This window comes from Grampus griseus (assembly GCF_964374135.1).
Source record: "Grampus griseus genome assembly, chromosome: 10".
NCBI lineage: Eukaryota > Metazoa > Chordata > Mammalia > Artiodactyla > Delphinidae > Grampus > Grampus griseus.
This window is the reverse complement of record NC_139004.1, coordinates 78,322,017-78,343,836: the sequence shown is the minus strand read 5'-3', so window position 1 is coordinate 78,343,836 and position 21,820 is coordinate 78,322,017. Positions and strand designations below refer to the sequence as shown.

At 40.1% G+C, this 21,820-nt stretch overlaps 1 protein-coding gene across 1 annotated transcript; it reads right to left on the bottom strand.

Moving 5' to 3' along the window:
* Nucleotides 1–383: 383 nt before the first annotated feature.
* Nucleotides 384–10,903, bottom strand: LOC309828286 (uncharacterized protein C3orf49; the record flags this gene model as incomplete). The annotated part of the gene is made up of 6 exons (XM_082663534.1): nt 384–581; nt 1,031–1,143; nt 1,225–1,246; nt 3,594–3,718; nt 6,825–7,147; nt 10,779–10,903. The coding sequence occupies 6 exons, from the start codon at nt 10,901–10,903 to the stop codon at nt 384–386; spliced, it is 906 nt and encodes a 301-aa protein (XP_082519660.1).
* Between the last annotated feature and the right edge of the window lie 10,917 nt (nt 10,904–21,820).

Sequence of the window (21,820 nt, the reverse complement as noted above, 5' to 3'; positions counted from 1 at the left end):
AAACGAAAGTTTAAAGTTAGCTCAATAGTAGACACAGTGAAAGTGTCAAAATACTTTTAAGTGCTTCCTCTAATTTCATCTGGCAAATTTCATGGGAGAAATTTCTTTGCAGAATTGCTATGCCCTGATAAATATTTCTATTTTCCATTATTAGTAAGAATTATGAAGCAAAAATTTGCTTATATTGACTCAGAATTAAAAATGAATTTTTCCCAAAGGATCTTTTTTAAGGACTGCTGGGCAGAATATTTTTACCACCCACCCCACCCCCCTTAACCCCCCCCCCCCCGCTGCCACCACTGATTAAGAGAAACTTATTCAGGATTATGTACCAAAAGATAAGAACCCCTATGAACATAACTTTTGCGCTGTCAGAAACAAAATCAGAAGCAGCACCAGGTACATGGGAAACACACGTTTTTCACTTTATACTTCCTCATGGTTCTCTTGGATATCCTCTGGAACTGCTTGGAAGACTGAAGGATTTCATCCCCTAGAAACTCACACTGTTGAAGCTCAGCGTGTCTTTGGGCCAATAGCTTCATGGATGTATCTGTCACTGCTTCTATGAGGTCATCCACCTATGACAGCCAGATACAGAGAAATGAAACCATGTGTTAGAAAGCCTTGTCCACACCCAAAGGTGGCCTGTTTTTCCTGAGAGATAAGTTCAGGAATTGTTGGACGTTTACAAGTCCCAAAGTATTAATCTAATTCAAGTCATAGCAAACAGAGCTTGAAAACATGCATTTACCACCCAGTGGTAAAGAGGATCTCATTTCTTCTCAAAAGAAGCCCATGTGTGTGCCTTCATTTTAACTGAATTCACTTAATATTTATTAGGCACACAGCACCATCCTCGGTGCCCTCAGCAATCCTGTAGCCACTCTTGAATGCCCCCCACTAACGTTCCTTCATGCTAATCATTAGTTTCATCCCACATCCGCGCTGTCAAGCAGGGCTGTGCATTCAGTTAAGCCTGGCCCTCTGATGCTTTTGAAACACCAAAGTAAAAGCCTTTGTCCACTACCTGCATTTGAAGCTTTCCTACTGTCAAATCTGATTTTTGGAGGATGTTTTCCGTGCTATGTTTCTTTTTTTTGAATGCTGGAAAGCGTGGTTTCTTTTTTGAGGAATACGGAACTATCATAAAAATGCAAAAATACATCAGATTAAGAAGTGCTAACATGATATCTGTGACGGTGCTTAAATGAACATTCTCACCTTTGGGACATTCTCTTATAAACTGGACATTCGCCACATAACAACGTCGAGTTGGAGGTCGTATTCATATTATTCTCCACCCCCCAGGTATCTCCTTTGTGCCCAGAGCTCGCTTTGAAGAGATCTATAGGGTGCAGAGAAATGAGATTGTCTGGTTCTAAGAGAAAATACAGTGTCAGGAAAAAAGCAGGTCATTTGTAAGGGGAAGAAGAAGAAATTGCTTCTGCAGCCGCTGAGCACAGAGTGTGGGGCTGTTGTAGACCAGTGCCCCAGAAAGCTCATTATCACTGGATCCAGTTGTTAATTTGGTCTCGTTTCTGCAGGTTTCCTTATTTTCATGACAGGCATGTCTCCAAACATAAAAAGAAAGCTCTGGGTTCTTTTCGCTGCATGCCTGATACTCTTCCCCTGGTCCCTGGCTTGCTGGTTACAAGTACCTGTGCTATTGGAAATCATTCCTAGGTCATGGCTCCTGGCTAATATGCCCTTTTTAGTCTTATTGGGTTCACTCTTCCTTCCCCTTCTGCTTAGTAATTAGCATCAGGACTATTGTGAGGGCTACACAAAGTAGGATATGGGACCACATCTGGGTCTTGCCCTTTGCCTGAGTTTACAAATGAGTCTGCGGAACCTCCGCTCTGCCCTGCCAGCTCGCCCAGGCTCAAGTATCACTGGCAGAATCTTCCCCAGTCCGTCCAGAGTACGACCCCTCTTTTTCCTCTCTCGTAAAACCAAGTGTTTGGGGGGCTTTTTTTTTTCTATTAAGCACTTGGTAATTACTTAAGTTATTTCTGTGTTTGTTGAATACCACTATTAAAAAGTCAAATGCCTTGAAGGGTCAGGCAGGGTTTGCAAAACAGGCTCACTTGGGGCTGGTGTGAACTGGAGAGAACACGCCCTCCTGCAAAGGGGGCAGGCCTCTGCGCCTGCTGCAGTTGCCCCAGGAATTGTGGGCCCAGTGTTGCCAACTCCTCCTGTTTTCCAAAAGGAAGTTGAAAATCCAGATTTCTGTTTGAATTTTTCTAATTTTGAAATGTGGGCTATTAATTCAAATATACTTTTGAGAACATTCTGAGAGCTAACAGTACCATAGTTTAATGTCCATCTCCTCTATCAAACTATAAGTTCCACACAAACAGGACCATGACCTTGGATCACCTTTATAGCCTCCCCAAACTGCCGAGCACATAACAGGAGTACGATAAGTGCAAACTTAGCACAAAAGAGGTACAATTCAAAACTAATATTGGTGCACTCTGGCAGTGACGCTCTAGAGCAGCACTGTTCGACAGAACTTCCCACAAAAATGGAAATGTTCTTATCTGTGCTGTCCAGTACAACAGACACTGGCCATATATGTTTACTGAGCACTTGAAAGGTAGCTACTGCAGCGAAGGGAATGGACTTTAATTTTAATTAATGTAAATAGTCACACGTGGCTATTGGCTACCATATTGGACAGTACAATTAGTACCTAGCATAGTAATTAGGACTAAGCACTCCAGAGCCAGGTCTTCTGCTGTTTGAAGCCTGGCTCTTCCAATTATCTGGGCCAATTACTTAACCTCTCGTTGCCACCCCTAAAATAATATCCTACTTATGGTAGTAACCTATTGCTCTCTACCTTATAGGGCTGTCGTTAAGGATTAACTGAGTTGGTATTTTTAAAGCACTGAGAACAGGGCCTGGAACACAGTCAGCTTTAAGTCAATGCTTATTATATCTAAAGTAATGATAGTATTTCAGGGTTCTATTAAAAAGATAGTCTGGGCAATTTAGGCTAAAGCTTGATAAGTACAGGTAAGTACAAGCTTTGGGTTGGAGAGTCCTGGATCACCTAGTGCTGTACTGTCTGTACTGTACATATGGCTATTTGTATTCTAGTTTCAATTACAATGAAATAAACTTTAAAATTCAGCTCCTCAGTTGCACTGGCCACATTCCAAAGTCTGAAAAGGCCACACGTGCTAATGGCTACTATTTTGGACAAATGTACACCTGCATCCTCGCAGAAATTCTATTGGGTTGATCTAGAGAATTCCTCTCCACATGTATGCATGATAGGCCAGGTGCTAATATACTAATAAGTCTTGATATCTGAACAGCTGACAAAGTCAATATAAAGCTGTAAACTCCACTGTTGCCCAGATTGTAGCAGAAGCTGGACAGTTTGAGCTCAGAACTAGAGGAATCAGAACTGGAAAGTCTACATTCTGTGCCCTAAATTCTGGGAGTGGAGACACACAAGTAGCAGCTTTAAATGCTTTATTATGAGGGACTTGCAGTGGCAGAGAACTTGGTTTTTACAACATCCCTAAACACTGACTTACTGATAAGTCTTTAGAGGCGAGTTTGTTTTAGCATTTTACCTTCTGCAGTCCTGAGGGAAGGGATGTCACAGATAACCGCTTGGTGGTTCTCCTGGCTCGGAGGAGTGCATTTCCTTGGGTTATCTCCTCTGTCTCTGCTTCTACAACATCAAGTTGTATAGTTGCTTGGAGGGAAGGGGAAGAAAAAAACAGACAATCTTGAAGGATCACAGTAATAGACACATGCTCCCTATTTGAAAGTCTCCTGAAAAGCCAGCATCACACGCTGTCTCAGTGGCTTTTTTCTTTGGGGTTAAAAATTTAAAATGGATTTGTTTTGCTGAAGCTTACACTTTCTCCTGAACATTTGCCTTTTCTTGTGGTCATGACCTCAGTGGTCACCGACCCATCTTAACAAGGTGGTTACCTGTCTTTGAGACTTCAGTTTTGACCTCTGTTGCCTTTCCCTGTAACTCTTGTGGAATTCGGAAAAGTAACCCTCTAATGTGTAAGACAATCCCTTGAGTATTTGCTGTTGACAAAAGCCAAGTTTAAATCTACTCTGCAGCAAAGTGGCACAAAGCTCAGCCATTCACATACCGTCTTAATAGTTTTTCCCACATTCCAGGAACCCCGTGAACCCTAGAGCCCTTAATATTTTTCTCTATCAATTCAATTCTTAACACAATAAATGTACTTATAAAGAAAACTTAAAACGCTATCATAAATCAAAAACCAATATCATAAATATAGGCACTGAGACTCGTATGGTAAAACCAAAACCATGTTATTGCCTGGAGAAGGCACTAAACTTGAGGTTACTCTCTTTTTTACTAAAACAGAAAAGGGCAGGAAATGAGGCTTTTTCCTTGCTGTAGTCAAAGGGATCGACAGGGTCATTTGGAAAAAGGGGTTTGCAGCTTGTTCCGTTTCAGTGTCTTCAAGCTGTGCGCAGCACCTAAAATCAACTCAGCTGCTTTAGGTCCATTGATAACCATATCTAGCAGCCGGGGTTCCTCATCTCAGTGACTGGTGGCTCCACCTTCAAAGCAGATGCTCAACCCAGGGACCCTTCCTTCTCCCCTGCCACTGTCCAGCTCACCCCCAAATCTTGCAACTTCTACCTATGAATATTTCTCCCTTGATCTCACCATCCCCACTGCCACGACTCGTCCAAGATATTACCATCCCTTGCCTGAACGAATGTAAGAGCCTGTTTATTGTTCCTTCTGTATCTCTTCTTGCTCTCCTTCGATCCAGTCTCTACCCTGCAGCCTCAGCTACCTTTAAAAAATGCCAATCAGATTATATAAATCACCAGCTCGAAAATATTTGATGGTTTCTTATCACCCTTAGGAAAAGTTAAAATTTCTTAACATGGCTTACAGACACCCTTACCACCTTATTCACCAGCCTCTCCCTGGCTGGATTACTTTAATTTCTTAATTACACCCAGTGCTCTCTTGATGTTGGAACCTGAAAGTGTTCTCCCCTCTTCCTGGGAAACTGTTCTCACCACTCTTTCCTTATCTAACTGTAGTTGTCCCTCAGATCTCATCTGAGTTGATCCTTCCACAGAGAGGCCTTTCCTGAGCCCCCTCCCCTAAATTAGCATCCGTGATGTCTACCCATAGTGCCTTCTGCTGCTACTTTGCATCAGAGGTAATTATCTGCATAATGCTGGAATGTCCCTCTGTGCTGTAACTCCAGGAGGGTAGGGACCATGTGTGTTCTATCTGCTACTCTATCCCTAATAGTGTGGCTGGCATATAATAATTACTTACTAAAGTTTTGTTTAAAAAGTGTAATGAGGGTCAACAGGGATGAGCAACTGTCTTTTGGTCACAGCTGAGGGTCAGAATGTTTGAGTGGAAGCCTAAAGGATGGGCAAGTTTCTTGGGAAGATCTTAGTGCAGAGATTTGTTATTCCAACTAAGATGAAAATAAGCGAATGCATGGGATGAGGGGAAGATTTTGGTCCTCTGTTTTCTGCTGGACTCTCCAACTCCAGCCCCATCAGTATATAAGCATGTCCTCTTTGCTATTTTTAACAGAAATAGGCAGGTCAATCCATACCAGGTAATTGCTAGATGCTTGGATCCTTGTAATGGTGACTGCTTTTTCCGGAAGAGAGAGTTTGTTTGAAAGGGCAATCAGTCAGCTGGAAGCCATCATTTTTGTTTTTTGGGTTTTTTTTTTTTTCTGGAAAAAGTATCCACTAGGCTTGCAGCCTTATAACCATGTGAAATTTGAAGGTATGTTTGAATTTCCTACATATACATAAGGACTTTATATGTTTCTGGATGCTGTGCTATAAAGGGTATGGATATTCATGGCAGTGAAGCTCTTCTGTATGATATTATAATGAGAGACACATTACATGGTAGGTTTTTCAAAGCCATAGAAGTGTGCAGGGCAAAGAGTGAACCCTAATGTAAACTATGGACTCTACTTAATAATAATATATTAATATTGGCTCATCAACTGTAACAAATGTACCATGCTAAGGCAAGATGTTAATAACAGAGGAAACTATGGGGGTAGGGTAAGGAGAGAGAGGTATATGGGAACTAACTTTCTGTATTTTCTGCCCAATTTTCCAGTAAACCTAAAACTGCTCTAAAAAATAAGGTCTATTAATTTTAAAAAGCTACAGAGGAGAATGCAAATAGTAGTAGTATCATTAGTCATCACTCATTAGGGCCCCCCCAAAACAGCATCACCACGTTGCAAAAAAGACAAAGTTAACCGTTCAAATGCTGATTCTTCACAAGGTACATGGGAAGCAGATACAACAAAATAAAACTTCCTTTCTGACTTACCAATCATAGATTTTAAAAACAGAATTCTCACCACACCCTCTTCTGTTAGAAGTAGCCATTTGAAAGTCTGCCTCACTCCTTTCTCCAGAAACAAAACAAAATCCCACTTTGGTTTGATTTTCTAATATATGTGTATGTGTATATGTATATACACATACATATGCCTATGTATGCATCTGTATTTGAATGAAAAGTAGCTTTAGACTGATGAGAACGACGGATTAATTGGACTGGGAGGGACCTCAAAGGTGATCTAATTCAGAGCTTTTCAAAATGCATGTACATATCAGTCACCTGGGGGTCTTTCTAAAATGCGGATTCTGACTCAGTAGACCTGGGTGGGGGGCCTGAGCTTCTGCATTTCAGACCAGCTCCCAGGAGATGCCATGCTTGGGGTAGCAAGAAAAGCCATCCTAATTTCATTTTTCCTCTTGGCCTTGACGCTTAACCATATGTTGCCTTTGATTACCATTCTGTGAGAACTTTCTCATTCTTGGTTTGGTAAACAACTTGGGCGATGGAAGCTCCTTGACAATTCTAGGAAGAAGGCTCTGCGTATTTGAAAGGAGGGTTTCCTTAGGGTTAGGGAGCCCTCTCTGCTGACACTTGCTGGCCTTGCTTCTGTACTTGTGTGACAGCATCCTCCCCCCAAAAGTCTTCACTTTCTTGACCAAATCTCTTTTCTGATTTTGCTGGCTTTCATGAAATTCCATGTCACTCTCATTGGATGATTCCTCTTTGGGGACCAACACATTTTGTTTTACTAAGTTGGTAGACACAGCTCTATGCCATCTGAACAAAAGAAAAATAATTTGCATCAAGGAAATTGAAAAGTTAAAAAAAAGGTATCATTTAAATCATTAAAATCCACTGCAAATGTGAAAAAATTATACAGTTGCAAAAAATAAATTTGAAGACCCAAATCACAGAAGAATAAAGCCAAAGCAACTACTGGGCGTTTTGTTGCCAAACTCTAGAATTGCATTCTGGACACGATCTCATTTAATCCTCATAGCAGGTAGGTTATATTATTATCTTCATTTTACTAATGAGTAAACTGAGACATAGACAGATTAACTTAATTGACCAAGCATAGAATGCAGATTTTAATCTTGGTTTGTTAAATTATATTACCTCATATTGGCAAATTGGAGATCTTATTTCAGTAATGGTTTGAGATAGTTTTTGCTGGATTTAGTGCTTCCCAGGCTACAGTGATGAGAGATGAAAGAGTCTGATAGGGTAGTCAATAAAGAATATAGTCTCCAAGGTCCCATAAACACTGCATTTACATAGAATACTCATTTAGAGAGAATAATTCTAAATGCATTATTTCCAAAATTCCAAAGTCATATAGCATCTTCATCATTTTTGCATATTTTAGTGATTTTTGCATATTTTAGTAATTTTTGCATATTTTAGTAAATAGGTAACACTTCTTAATAGACTTTTATGTGTTAAACACTCATCTAAGTTCTTTCATATGTATTACACAATTTAATCCTCCTACTGTCCTCTTCATTTCACAAATGAGGAAATTAAACGTTGGAAAGATTAAATAAGATTAAATAACTTACGCCCAGACAATCTGACCCCAAAGTCTGTGTTGTTATCCTCTGTGCTAGGTAAATATCACCCATTCCATGATACCCTGGATTTACCTAATATTCTTCGTCCATTAACTGTTTTTTGTTAGTTTCCTCCAAAGCAACAATATCCATAAAATCCCAGGCATTTAAAAAAATTAACCTTTTTATTTCGAGATAATTGTAGTTTCACATGCATTTGTAATAAATAATACAGGGAGATTCTCTGTGTACTCTTTATCCAGTTTCCCCCAATGGCAAACTCCTGCAAAACTAAAATACATTGGCACAACCAGGATATTGACACTGATACTGTCAAGATACCGAACATTTCTATCACCACCAGGATCCTTTGTTTTATAGCCACACCCACTTCCCACTCACCCCTACCTTTTCCTTAAACCCTGGCAATCACTAAGCTGGCCTCCATGTGTATAATCTATGTCCTTTCAAGAAGGTACTATTAATGGAATCATACAGCATATGGTTGACCCTGGAACAACATGGGTCTGAACTGTGCAGTTCTACTTAGATGCAAATTTTTTTCAATCGTAAGTACTACATGATCCAAGGTCAGTTGAGTCTGTGGATGTGGAACCTTAGACACCAAGCAACTGCAGATATGAAGGGCTGACTCTAGGTTATACATGGATTTTTGACTGTGCAGATGACTGGCATCCCTAACCCCTGCTTTGTTCAAGAGTCAACTGTAAAATCTTTTGGGGTTTACTTTTTTTATTCAGCATAATTCTCCAGAGATTCATCCAGGTTGTTGTGTTTATCAATATTCTATTCCTCTTTATTGCTGAGTAACATTCCATGATGTGGACGTACCAAACTTTGTCTAACCATTCACTCATTGGAAGACATTTGGGTAGTTTCCAATTTGGGGCCGTTATGAATAAAGCTACTATAAACATGTGTGTACAAGTTTTTGTGTGAGCATAAATCTTCATTTCTCTGGGTGAAATCCCAGGTTTTATATTATATTATGTTACATTATATTTATAATACATGTAATACATATTTCTAATGAGGATATAAATAAATTCGTAACTATTAAAAACATTTTTCATATACTACTTAAACTATGTCAAGTCCCACCAGTAGCAAAATACCAAGCTCCAGAAAAACACTATTCTCAATTGAACCTAAATCATTCAGCTTCTCTGTCATTATGCAGGAGAAGTAGTTCAGCCCACTAAATAGTTCAGCCCAAGAACTGGAGTTAAATGGTTTGGTTCAAACCAGCACCATACTTCCTAACTGTGTGATCTTGGTCATGTTATTTAACATCTATAAGCTTCAGTTTTCTCATTTGAAAATAGGTATGTTGTTCTCAAGAATGTACAAATAAAAGAAAACAATTTATGTGCTTGGAACCTGATAATACATTCAATAAATGATAGCTTTTATTACCATGTGGAACAGATTTGTGTGGAAAAAATTTAAAAGGCAAGAAGGGAGTGCAAGCTAAGAGGTCAAAAGAAGGGAGCCCTCATAGGCTAGCAGCCTCCTTTGTGGGACCAAGGACGTAGAGTTATGTTAGTTGTACATACACACACACACACACACTCACAAGGTGGTATTATTCACATTCATTATAGTTGAGCATATAATACAATAACTTTCCAGCAGAGGGCAGTCAAGTGTCCTGAGGAAGGGGTGCCATATTCTAATTTGCCCAAAGGTCATTTACGGGCCAAGACTAATTTCCCATGGACCCTTCTGAGAATCTTTTAATAAAGCCATCTGTTTCACTACCGTAAATACACATACACATGGAAATACAATTCAGGAGGTTCAGGAACCCCCAAGGCCGTCCATGCAACCCCTCAAATAAAAAGCCCTGCCCTAAGGAGTTTCTGAATCTCTAGAATGCCTCTCCCATTCCCATCCCTCCACCCTTATTCCCGGTCTATTTACAACATAATTAACAAATGTAATTTTGCTCCAGAGCCTAGGATAGAACTGCTGCCATTGCTGTTATGAAAAGAATCCTTTCTTTCCTAAGCTTTTAAGTATCTTGGTTGGTTGTGAATTTATTTGGTTGTATTGCCTCTCCTTTTAATCCCTGTTTCTTATTGAAAGTGGAAATCTCTGCAAAATTTCATTTTGCCTGTGGAAGTTCAGAAGTCTGATCTCTGAGGCTTCAGGTCTCATGAAAACACCTCATTTCTATCTATCTAAGCTACTGCTCATGAACCTGGTAAGAAAGAAGACACCCTGCCCTCAAAATTGGAAAATAATTCATCTCACTGACTTTCCAAATTAAAATGTATTATTTTTGGAGTATTTCATGCTTGTCTTCATGGTTTTGCCATTGGCAAGAAAAATTAGGTATAAGACAGTTTTTAGGTTACATTAAAGAGCGTGCACATGGGTGAAATACAATTAGCATGTATTTCAGCAGCCAGAACTGCTGGAAGAGGGAACAGGAAGAGCATTGCTCATGGACTCCTCTTGAAAAATGCACTATTGAATTTTCAGAATAATAGTATTTGCTGTCTAAAATTGTGAGACTGACATATTAACTTACTGTCTGCTTATTTTAGTATAATATGCAACATTAAAACTCAAATTCAGGTAGAAAGGAAAGGTTTTCCCCATTACAATGAAGACTTTTCTAATCACAAAATGAAGCTTCCGTTGTGGCACTAGGTTCTCTGATCCAGTGTATAAATGCTGTCTCCTCCTCTAATCCATAGAGCCTTCATTTCTGAATGCAACGCTTAAAAAGAGATGCTACCTTTTCTAATCATCACGGTGAATACTGGTCAATGCAAAATCCAAAGAATCTCACTCAAGAGAGAAGAAGATGAGTCCCAGTTTCCTACCTTTCAATCCCTTTCCTTTTGAATGAGCCATTTCTCTTTCTGGGTTGCTGAAATCTTCGGTACCGGCCAACTCTTCCGTAAGCAACCTTAAAGGGCTCTGGTGTATACAGGTGGGGATGGTCCATTGCTATCAACTGCACCTGTGGTAGCTGTTTTGGATTTCTTTAGCTCTTGAGCTCACAAACTTCAAAACAAAATCATGCAGTGAGTGACTGAGGCGCTTTTAACTTCTGGGCTGTTTGGGGTAAAGTACGTAGGAAATTTTTGGAATTGCTTCCTTATTCCCTTTAAGGTGTTAGAGACATCATTTGTTGGACCGGCCCTGTTTACCACTTCACAGAGGTCACCAGCGATGCATTTGACAGAGCGGTGGGAAATTCCCTTTTCTGTTGTGAACTTCTGGGCAAGGCAGAGGCAGAACAGGTGACCTGATTGTCTAACCACTGCCATTTGGGTTGGTAATAAAATAATCACACACCAATTGATTATCACACTCAGGTGTGCATGTTTGAATTCCTAAGAGGGCAGAACCAGAACCAATAGGAATTCCAATGATCCCAGCTTTTGTTAGATTTTTCAAGTAGAGCTGATGAATGCTCTCTCTGTCAGGTTTTTATTTGGCCTTCTCACAGTTCACTTCCAAGGGCGATTTTATTATATCTCGTATTTTGTAGTGATCTCTCAACACATGTGGCTGAGAAAGTTGAGTCCACCGCTCCCTTTAACATTTGCTAGTTTATTTCCCGGAGAAGAGCAAATTCTGGCTGGGTTTGAACTTCCCACCACAAGGTGGCAGCAGACACTAGGATTTATTCCCATCCTTCTCTGGTGCTTTGAGTTTTTCAGTCTGAACTTAACTAGAAGCTAAGAAGGAAAACTCTAGAAAAGTGTTGGGAGATACAAGGATTACTCTGTTTGCTGTGTTTGCGCTCATCAGTCATCTGGAGCTGGCTTCTCAGACTTTCGTGTGCACGGAAATTACCTGGGGATCTTATTAAAACGCAGATTTTAATGCAGTAGTTCTGCCTGATAAGATCATTGGGCCAGAGAGCTCAACAAGATAAAAGAGTTACTTGCGAGGATCTGTCTGCTCCAGGCAGATGAATCAGCACGTACCAAAGCCCTGAGGTGGTAGGAGTCTGATGTCTTTGAAAATTTACAAGATAGTCAGGGTGGCTGCAGCAAAGAGATGGACGGATGTATCTGAGGAGCTGGAGAGATAGGCAGGGTCAAACCTGCTGGATCCTACAGAACAATTGAAAGATTTTGGTCTGGCTCTTCAGAATAATGGAAAGTAATTAGAGTTTTTGTTTTGTTTTGTTTTGGCCGTGCAGCGCGGCATGCAGGATCTTAATTCCTCGACCAGGGATCAAACCCATGCCCCCTGCAGGAGCTAGTCAATACATATTTATTCTGGGCAGTGAGGATCCAGTGTTGAGCAAGACAACTGGAATCCCTGTGGAAGCTCCTAGACTTAACCACTGAACTGCCAGGGAAATCCCTATTAGGGTTTTTCAATCATTAAAATTTTAAAAATAGAAAATAAAAAAAATTTAAATTGTGGTAAAATAGACGTCATATAAAATTTACCATTTTGAAGTGTACAGCTCAGTGGCAGGAAGTATGTTCACACTGTTGTGCAACCATCACCACCACTGTCTCCAGAACTTTTTTTATCTTGCAAAACTGAAACTCTATGCCCACTAAACAAGAACTCCTAATAACATTTGTCTCTATGAATTTTTTTTGAATTTTTTTAATTGGAAAAAAATTACATTTTGGAAGAACTCACCACATAAGGTGATAGAATTCCAAAAATCAAATTACATGAAAATATACATCACAATTTCTTCATACAATTGGTGAGAAAAATCTGCTATATAGAAGAGAGACAACGAAATAGGAAGGGCTAAGGAGAAGGATATGAGGATAAACAGCTTTTTTATTTTTTAAATTTCTAAAAATAAATAAATTTATTTATTTGTTTGTTTTTGGGTCTTCGTTGCTGTGCACGGGCTTTCTCTAGTTGCGGTGAGAGCTCTGGGGTCAACGTGCTTGTGGGTAGCATACAATTAACTTCTTCCACCTGGGGGGGTGGGTTTCAGTATCTGCAGAACAGCTCAAAGGACATGGCTCCGAATATTATCTATAGACCCTGGGGAAGAACTAAAGGTCCTTGACTTTGTTTAATGGCCAAAGTATTATTATTTTGTCTTGCTTGACTGTGTTCCTTTCTTTCCCCATTTTCTCACTTCTCTGATTAAATTTATCCTTTGACTAAAGTTTTTCTACAGACAAAAGGCAGGTGGGGTTCTATTCTGGGAAAGCCTCATGGGGTCCTGCTTGGTTACAGGAGCTAGTCAGTACATATTTGTTCCGGGCAGTGAGGATCCAGCGCTGGACAAAGCAACTGGAATCCCTGTCCAGGACTGACACTCTAGCGGAGGACACAGACACCAAACTTATTAATGAATTGATACAACGTTTCAGACACTGATAAGGAATGCTAGGAAAAAACTAGGAGAACACTGTAGAAAGTGACAGAAAGTGAATGCTTCTGCCAGAGTGATCAAAAAAGCCTCTCCAAGAAGTGACATTTGAGGTAGGACATGCTGCATTGAAAAAGGACACAAACTATGGTCAGATCTGTGCTCCAAAGAAAAGTATTCCACAGATGGAAAATCACCAGAGCAAAAGTTCTGAGGTAGGTGGGAACTAGGTCATGTTTGAGGACAGGAAGGAGACCAAGGTAGTGAGAACACAGGTGACAAAGGAAGGCAACGTTAATGTTTGTGTTTTAAAAAAGATTGCTGTGTGCCGCTTGGAAAATGCATTGGAGAGGAAGAAGTATGGTGGCTGAAGAGGTAATCGGTCAAAGATGGAGATGCCGGTGGTTAGGCGTGGAGTGAGACAGACGTTTAGCGAATCTGGAAATATTTAGGAGGTAGCATGCTGAAATGAACTGGGTGTGGGGTGTGGTGAGAAGACAGAGGGAGATAATAGACTGGGAAGTCACCTTGTTCCAGTAGCTCAAGTCTGAGATTGGAGTGGTTTAACTAAATAGTGGGTAATGGAGCTAGAGAGAAGTGCACTGATTCAAGAGTCCCCCATATGGCTACTTTTCTTTTCCACTGTCCTTCACGGGATATGGCTTGGAGTAAAACCCATACAATCATTCCCTAGACATTTGTAAATGTCCCTTTAAAAAGCCAGAGCAGGGCAAAGCTTGGTCAAAACACAACTCCCTTGTTCTTAACATCATCCTTCTGTTGAAAATATCTGAGATCACATAATCCTATTTAGGTAACCATAACAACATGTGACTCCTATTCAGATAGCAATTGATTGAAACCACTGAGTCTGGGATTGCAAACATGAATGCTCATGGGCCGAGACAGGGAAATGGGAGAAGCTGCGCGGTGTAACAGGGAGGCGCAGCAACTGTGGTAAACCGTAGGGTGCTGGACCAATCAAATGCTCTTGGAGTTCAAACTGTGAAGGCTCTTCATGCATTTAAAAATGTGGCCCGCAGGTCCTATTTAGCCTGTGGGTCACCTATTTGTTGGCCCCAGAGATCTTTTTATGTAAACTCTCCATTCAGTCTTAGGCCAAATCTTGGAGTGATAAACACATAGAGCAAGGCAGGACAATGTGTCTTAGTGCAGTCATTTAAAAACTGAATCCTTTTGAAAATGAATGAAGAGTCCTCACTAATTCTGGCCACCCCAGATTTACCAGGGTTTGGGAGGCCTTTGCATGTAGGGGAAAATAAATCGGGGACTTTTTCTCTTTGCTCAAGAAAATCTTCTTACTGGAGCTTTTGCCCATTTGAAAGAAGAGGGTGTCACTTTACAGATCACTTAGCAAGAATTGTGCCACGAGGAGCTGTATACTGGGCGCCCAGAGACAGAATGTTTCACCAGAGGACTCCTTACCAAGAGGTGCCACTCCCTAGCGGTCAGTGAAGGCTTGGGCTGAAGCAAGTGGCTTTTCAAGAAATGATGCCTTGTTTTCATTTGCTTTTTGTGTTGGTTGCTGCCCCAGGTTGGTATCTATAACTTTAGACTCATCTCCTATAACTTTTTTTTATAATTTTAAAAAAGACATCTATTTATTTATTTATTTTTGGCTGCGTTGGGTCTTCGTTGCTGCATGCGGGCTTTCCCTAGTTGCGGCGAGAGAGGGCTACTCTTCGTTGCGGTGCGCGGGCTTCTCATTGCGGTGGCTTCTCGTGTTGCAGAGCACGGGCTCTAGGCACGCAGGCTTCAGTAGTTGTGGCGTTGTTTGATTTTTTTAAAAATGAGTATGTATTACATTAAACTAAAAAAAAAACCCAAGAATTTAAAAATTAATTATCCAAATTTTGAATGCATGATACCAAGACATTTGTATAAGTGATTTTTTTCCCCTCACTGTTGCATGGGTTGATTTCATTAAAAAAAACTCAATTGATGAATTTAGCTATTTGCTTTAGAATCAGTTGCCTCTGGAACAGGATAAAAGCCAAACTGTTATTATTGCCAACAAAAAGTCATGTAAGATATGTTAAAATTCTAAGAATAAATGATGGGTGTCTTAAAACTGAAAAAGTTCTCTAAGATAATTTCCAGCTTCTTAGTTAGCCATGATTAGACTTGATACTTCCAATAAAAATGAATAATAATATTTGGAAAAACAACAATGAACTTCTATAGCTGTGCTGCTCAATATGGTAACCACCATCCACTCATGGTCATTAACCACTTGAATATGGCGAGTCTGAACTGAGATGCAGTTTAAGTGTAAAATACATACTGGATTTTGAAGACTTAAAGTGAATAAAAGAATATAAAATATATTATTAATATTTAAAAATACTGATTATATATTTTAGTGATGATATTTTGAATCCATTGAGTTAAATAAAATATAGTATCAAAATTGATTTTACCTTAATAAAAAAACTTTTAACAAAGTAGTTACTAGAAAATTTTAAATTACATATTAGACAGGGCTGTTCTGTAGTCCTCGAAATTCTGTAAATGGAATTTTTCTTAAGGTATGGAATACTCTACTTGAATCCACTACTCCTGTCTTATATATGCATCTCTCTTTTTGAAATTGAAATTACAGATGAATTGATCACATCAACTCAGCAGGTGGGACATTTAGTAAAGTCAGGATCTAATGAAGTCTAAGAAAAACTTTATTCATTTGTTCTGTTTTGCTATTTTTGTGTGTTTGGGTGAAGATTTTTATCTTAAATCTGGGGTCACAAACTATAGACTCTCAGATGCATTTGGTGTCCAGCATGTTTTGAATATTAGAAGAGTTTACATAAAAATCTCCATTTTAGGATCCTCACAAAAAATAAGAAGATCTGGCAATTCAGCATACATTCCCATATGAGTTGAGTAGTGACTGCCCTGAAACAAGCTTTCAGTTTCACCACAGTCCCCACTACTCCCTTATGTCCTACGTCCAGGTGTTGGACATTATATTACAATTTCCACTAAAAGAATTCAACCAGTTGTTTTTCACATCTTCTCTTGTCCTTGGGTACAAATATGTAGGCTCTTCAATCTCCATCATTCTATGAAGTCACATGCCAGGATTTTAAAATAGCTTTCAGTAATTTTTCACAATTTCTTCCTATGATCCAGCTATGGGCCTACCACTGTTTTTATACTTTTTATTTCGAGTTACTGATGTAATTTCACAAAATGGAGCATTCATTTTGTAATTATTCTGACTGGAAATGCATAATAAAATGCCAACTCTACTTATTTAAATAACAGTTTGATGGATGCGTTGATATGCTCCTAAAATAATCGTCCTCTTTCCTAGAAATTATTATATATTCAAGGTATTGAGCTGTTTTTCAGAATACACCTTTAGTGGGAAACTTAGTATTCCCAAGTTTCTCAGCACATAAAAATATATTGAAGAACCTAAAATCAATTCATTCTTTAATGTGATGGCAAAGAGGCATCGTCAAATGCAGAAATGCACTGTTGACGTGGCCCAACCTGTAGAATTGAATAGAAAATCTGAACCAATGAAATGACATGTAATTGTAAATTTTCTAATGCATACAGTGTCACAAAATAATAAGGTCTTGATAAGTAGGTCAGTAGTATCTAGTTGAGCTACTTCAGTTAGCAAAAAGGAATCATTTTATTCATTTATTCATTCAACAAATATTTATTAAGGGCCTACTATGACCAGACACTGTTCTTGGCCCCATCATATCAGAGTCCTAAAGGACGTGAGTAAACGGGAAATGTGGCTATCCAGGGAAGATGCTTTTGGACAGGGAGTATGGTCAAGACAAAGGCCCTGAGGCAGGACCTGCTTGATATGTCTAAGGAACAGAAAGGCTTGTGTGGCTTGAGCAGAAGGGAGTGAAGGCAAGCGTAGAGGAATATGAGGCCAGATAATAAATGGAGACATCTGTCATGTGGGGCTTGGAGGCCAGCATCTGAACTTGGCTTTCACTCTGTGCGAGATGAAAAGCTATTATAGGATTTTGAGGAAAAACATGGTGTTACCTGATTTCAGCTTTAGCACATTGTCACCTCTGCTCCGAGTTGATCAATCATGTAAAATGTGCGTATCAATATTTTCTAACATAATCTAAATAGCCCCCGTATTAGTTTTCTTTTGCTGCTGTAACAGATTACCACAAACTTGGTGGTGCCTTAAGACAGCATAGATTTGACCTCACAGTTTTGCAGTTAGCACTCTGACACAGGTCTCACTGGGCTAACATCAAAGTATTGACATTCATCATACCTCCTTCTGATTCTTTTTTTCTGCCTCCTTCTTCCACTTTTAAGGACCCTTGGGACTATATTGGTTTCATCCAGATAACCCAGGATCATCTCCCCATCTCAAGATCCCTAACTTAATCACTCTGGCAAGGTCCCTTTTGCCATGTAAGGTAACATATTCAGAGGTTCTGGGGAACAGGAAGTGGGCATCTTTGGGTGAGGCCATTACTCTATCACAACCCTCAAGCACCGTACTTTGCTAAATAACCACAATCCCCCCACCCCAGCATACACATATATCCCTCATGGAGTGCAAATTTCAGCTATGGAGAAAAAAATTCTGAATAAGACTTCGAAATGCTGTTCCAGAGGAACAGTGATGAGCAGAAGTTTAAAGTTTTCCATTTACAAATTTCATGCTTCTGAAATTTTCAGATCATTTCTTAAGTGTGACCTAAAGGACACATTTGGAAGCAGAAGAGAATTTGTTGATATACGAAAGAGGATGGTGGAGTATCTATGACTGGAGAAAACCTTGCCAACATATTTAGAAATAGATTCATGAAATAACTGAGTCAAGAAAGTCTCCTTGGATGGAGACAGAAGAAAAAAAAAAGAAAAAGAGAGAGAAGCATTAATTCTCCAGCACTTCAGAGTTAGAGGGCGTCATCAGACAAGGTGCAGGGGCTGGCAGACAGAACTGGGCTTGAGTGCACTGAAATGGTAAGAGCTGAAGGGAAAAAGGAACATGGCCAAGGCAGTGAAACGGCTTCCTTCCTCTTCCTGGAGACATCACACCTGCTATTAGGCTGGGAGTGCCTGGCGTGGGAGAGAAGAAGCAGGTAAAAGGCCCTATTCATCATTGTATGAGAGCATTCATACACATATTCTCTTACTGTGAATGACCACTGCAATGTCTTTTAAGTTTTCTTGTTCATTTCAAAAAAAAATAATAATACAACAATACCTGGTCCACCTCCCTAGCACTTGATAATTGCTTGACCAACTAAATTGGAACAGAATTTTAATTTGAGAGTGGAGAGGCAAGAGGACCTGAATTCAGGGCACTGTCTTATTCTTTCCTCTTTCCAAAGAGGTTGTTGAGAGTCTAGCCTTAGTCTACCTTAGCTAAAATCTTCACCGTAAAGAAGAGGCCCAGCTGAAATTCAAGGGCAGCAGACAACAAATAAAAGAGAGGGAAAGAAGGAAAGATAGGAAAAACAGAGTTATACTCCCCAGTAGGGAGTATAATGGCTTCTGTCTCTCAATGTATTGTGACTTCCAGCACTGAGTAATTTCCTGGCACTGCAGAGCTAGATAGAAGTTGTATCGAATAATGTCATTTAGGAAACTATTTTTACTCACATTTCATGCATCCTGTCTAATAAAACTTATAATGAGTTGATGTAAAAAGAAATCCTACGTTTCCCATGAGAGTAAATGGCAAATCTTTGTTAAAATAATGGCCAATAATCTAAATCACTTATCTCTTAAATACAGTGATCTGCTCCTTGGTTTAGTTCAGCCAACGAGGCTTCTAATCAAAAAGCAGTTGACTTCCACCTTCAGAGGAGGTGAGTTGCTTGCCCAAGTGGCCAATAAGAGACAGACCTGGGATGTAAGTCAAGGTCTGCTTGGTTCAAAAGTCCATTTCTGATGTGGTCCCTCTCTTTTCTCCCCAGAACTAGTAGTAGTTTGGTGAGGGCCTTCTCAAAAGTTGAAATTCTGAGGACTTTTACCTTTCCCAATTTTTACCCCAAAGGACTTCACTCTGAATCATGAACTCATCTCTATCATTTAAGAATATGTGATTTGGATCCATCAAGTTTGGGGTTCAAATCCTGACTCTACCACTTATTAGCTGTGTAATTTTAGGCTAGTTGGACTTTCTGTGCCTTAGTTTTCTTATGTGTGACATGGAAGTGATAATAATACTACCCCTTGCTCCAGAGCTATTGTGAGAATTAAATGAAAAAAATTTTTGTGAAAGAATGTCCTATAAATGGTCATTAATATTATTTATTATTCATTCAACAAATACATATCAGGTACTCTTATTTAGTGTCCAAAATAGACACATTCCTTGCAGTTAAATTTGTGGTTTCCCAGGGAGTCACACAAGTGAAAGGAAAATATAACACATTGTGTCCAATGTCATGATGGCGTGACATGGAAACACTGAGAAGTATCTAATCCAACCTGGGCAGGTCAGGGCAGGCTTTCTGAAGGAAGTGATATCTAAGAGGGAACAAAAGAATGGGTAGAATTTGGGGAAGCAAAAAGTATTTTAGAAACAATTTATATAATTATCCAGAGATGATCAAGAGAAATGGAAAGCAGGTCAGGATAATTGGAACAAAGAACGTGAAGAGAGTTTCTCAAAGGTGATACAAGACTAGTGTATGCACAGCATCCTCCTGGTCCCCTCTGTGTTGTCCCCTCCTGTTCTTTTCTTACTGTGGATGGCCACTGCAATAATCTTGATGCTTTGTTGTACATTTAAAAAAATGGTTATATCACATGCTCTTCTGCAAGCAGAACCCAAGAGAAGGGTTCCAGTGCAAGTAGATTTATTTGGGAGGTGATCCCAGAAAGCTCCACTAGGGGGATAACGAAATGAGAAGTAGAAGGCAGCTAATAAAAAGGCGCGTCATCAAGCATGTAAGCCGTGAGGGCAACCAGAGCTCAGTCCCACTGGGACTCAAGCATCCAATGCAGAAGCACATCTCGAGTTACCAAGGGTGAAGAGGTTGAGCTGTTTAACCACCAGGTCCCTGTTGGCCACCCATGCAGGGCTGCATCCAGGGCCATGAACTCTCTGGCACTCTGGCTCTCCCTGAGCACAGGCCACGCTGCCACCCTGGCAGAGCTGGAAATGCTCTCAGTAAGTAGCCTTCTGCACGTAGAGGTGGGTATGGATGGAATGGGGGCAGGACACTTAGCATCTGTACACATTTATAAACAAGTTTGGAAACCAAAAAAAAAAAAAGAAAAGGAAAGAAAAAGACCAACCCTGCCTAGGAGATAGTTCTCCAGGGCCCCTTGCATTCCTATACACCTTGTAAGCGAAGGTAATGGCTGCTCTGGGACCCCATTATGTATCAGTTGCTGGAAAAATCCAGGATGCACTTATTTTACAGGTGTCTGCTGAGGACATCCTCAGACACAGGGCAAGGCAGTGGGGCTCTCATGGAACATTGTCCTTGCCCTCATGGTGTTTACTGCTTCATAGGGAAATATACTAGTCAAACACTCACAGAAGTATAACATTGTAAGTGTAATAGGAGGCATGGAAAAGAGGCCGACGGGTCTGTGAGAGCACTTAAATGGGACATGTGACTTAGTCAGGCTTCCCTGAGGAAGAACTACATGAGAAGCAACCTTCAGAATGAATAGGAATTAAACAGAGAGAGAGAGAGAACTCCAAGTAGCGAGAACAGCAAGTGCAAAGGCCCTGTGGCAAGAAAGAATATAGTGAAGAGCAGGGACTGAGAGGAGGCCCAAATGACAGGGGCTGAAGGGGGAGTAGAAACAGAGACTAGGAGGGAGGGAGACGCAAGAGGGAGGAGATATGGGAACATACGTATATGTATAACTGATTCACTTTGTTATAAAGCAGAAACTAACATACCATTGTAAAGCAATTATACTCCAATAAAGATGTAAAAATAATAAGAATAAATTTAAAAAAATAATAAAATAAAATAAAAGTCCATTCGTGACAAAAAAAAAAAGAGAGACTAGACTGTAAAGGAGGTGGTGGTAGCGGTGGGTAGATCCTGCCATGTCTGTGAGCCACGTTAGAAAGTCTTGTTTAGCATCCAGTATAATAAAGCTAATTTACCCCTCTGGAGCAAAGTTCAGGCAGGCTCACTGCTCATTTTACAAGGTTTGGGTTTCCTAAGCTCAAGCTTCCTCAAATACGATGCAAAGTCACTGCACGCATACCATTCACATGGACCCCTCGGCCTCACCCCCCATGGGACTCAGGAGCAAGGGGAACCATATGAACATGAAGCACATGTTGTTTGCTGTGCTGGGGGGTAATAAAGTCCTAAAGAGAAATGTGTGATTTCCACCAAAGAGCCTTACTTATTATGTACGGGCATCTGCATTGGCTCCTGGCTTTAACAGGCTCTGAAACCGAGAGGGTGAACGGATGGCTAAATGACCAGCTGTAGTGAATCAGGAGAGGCAGCATGAGATAGTGGGTAAGAGTATGGACTGTGGAGCCAAACTGCCTGGGTTCAGATCCTGGTTTTGTATGTATCACTCTGGGCAAAATGAATT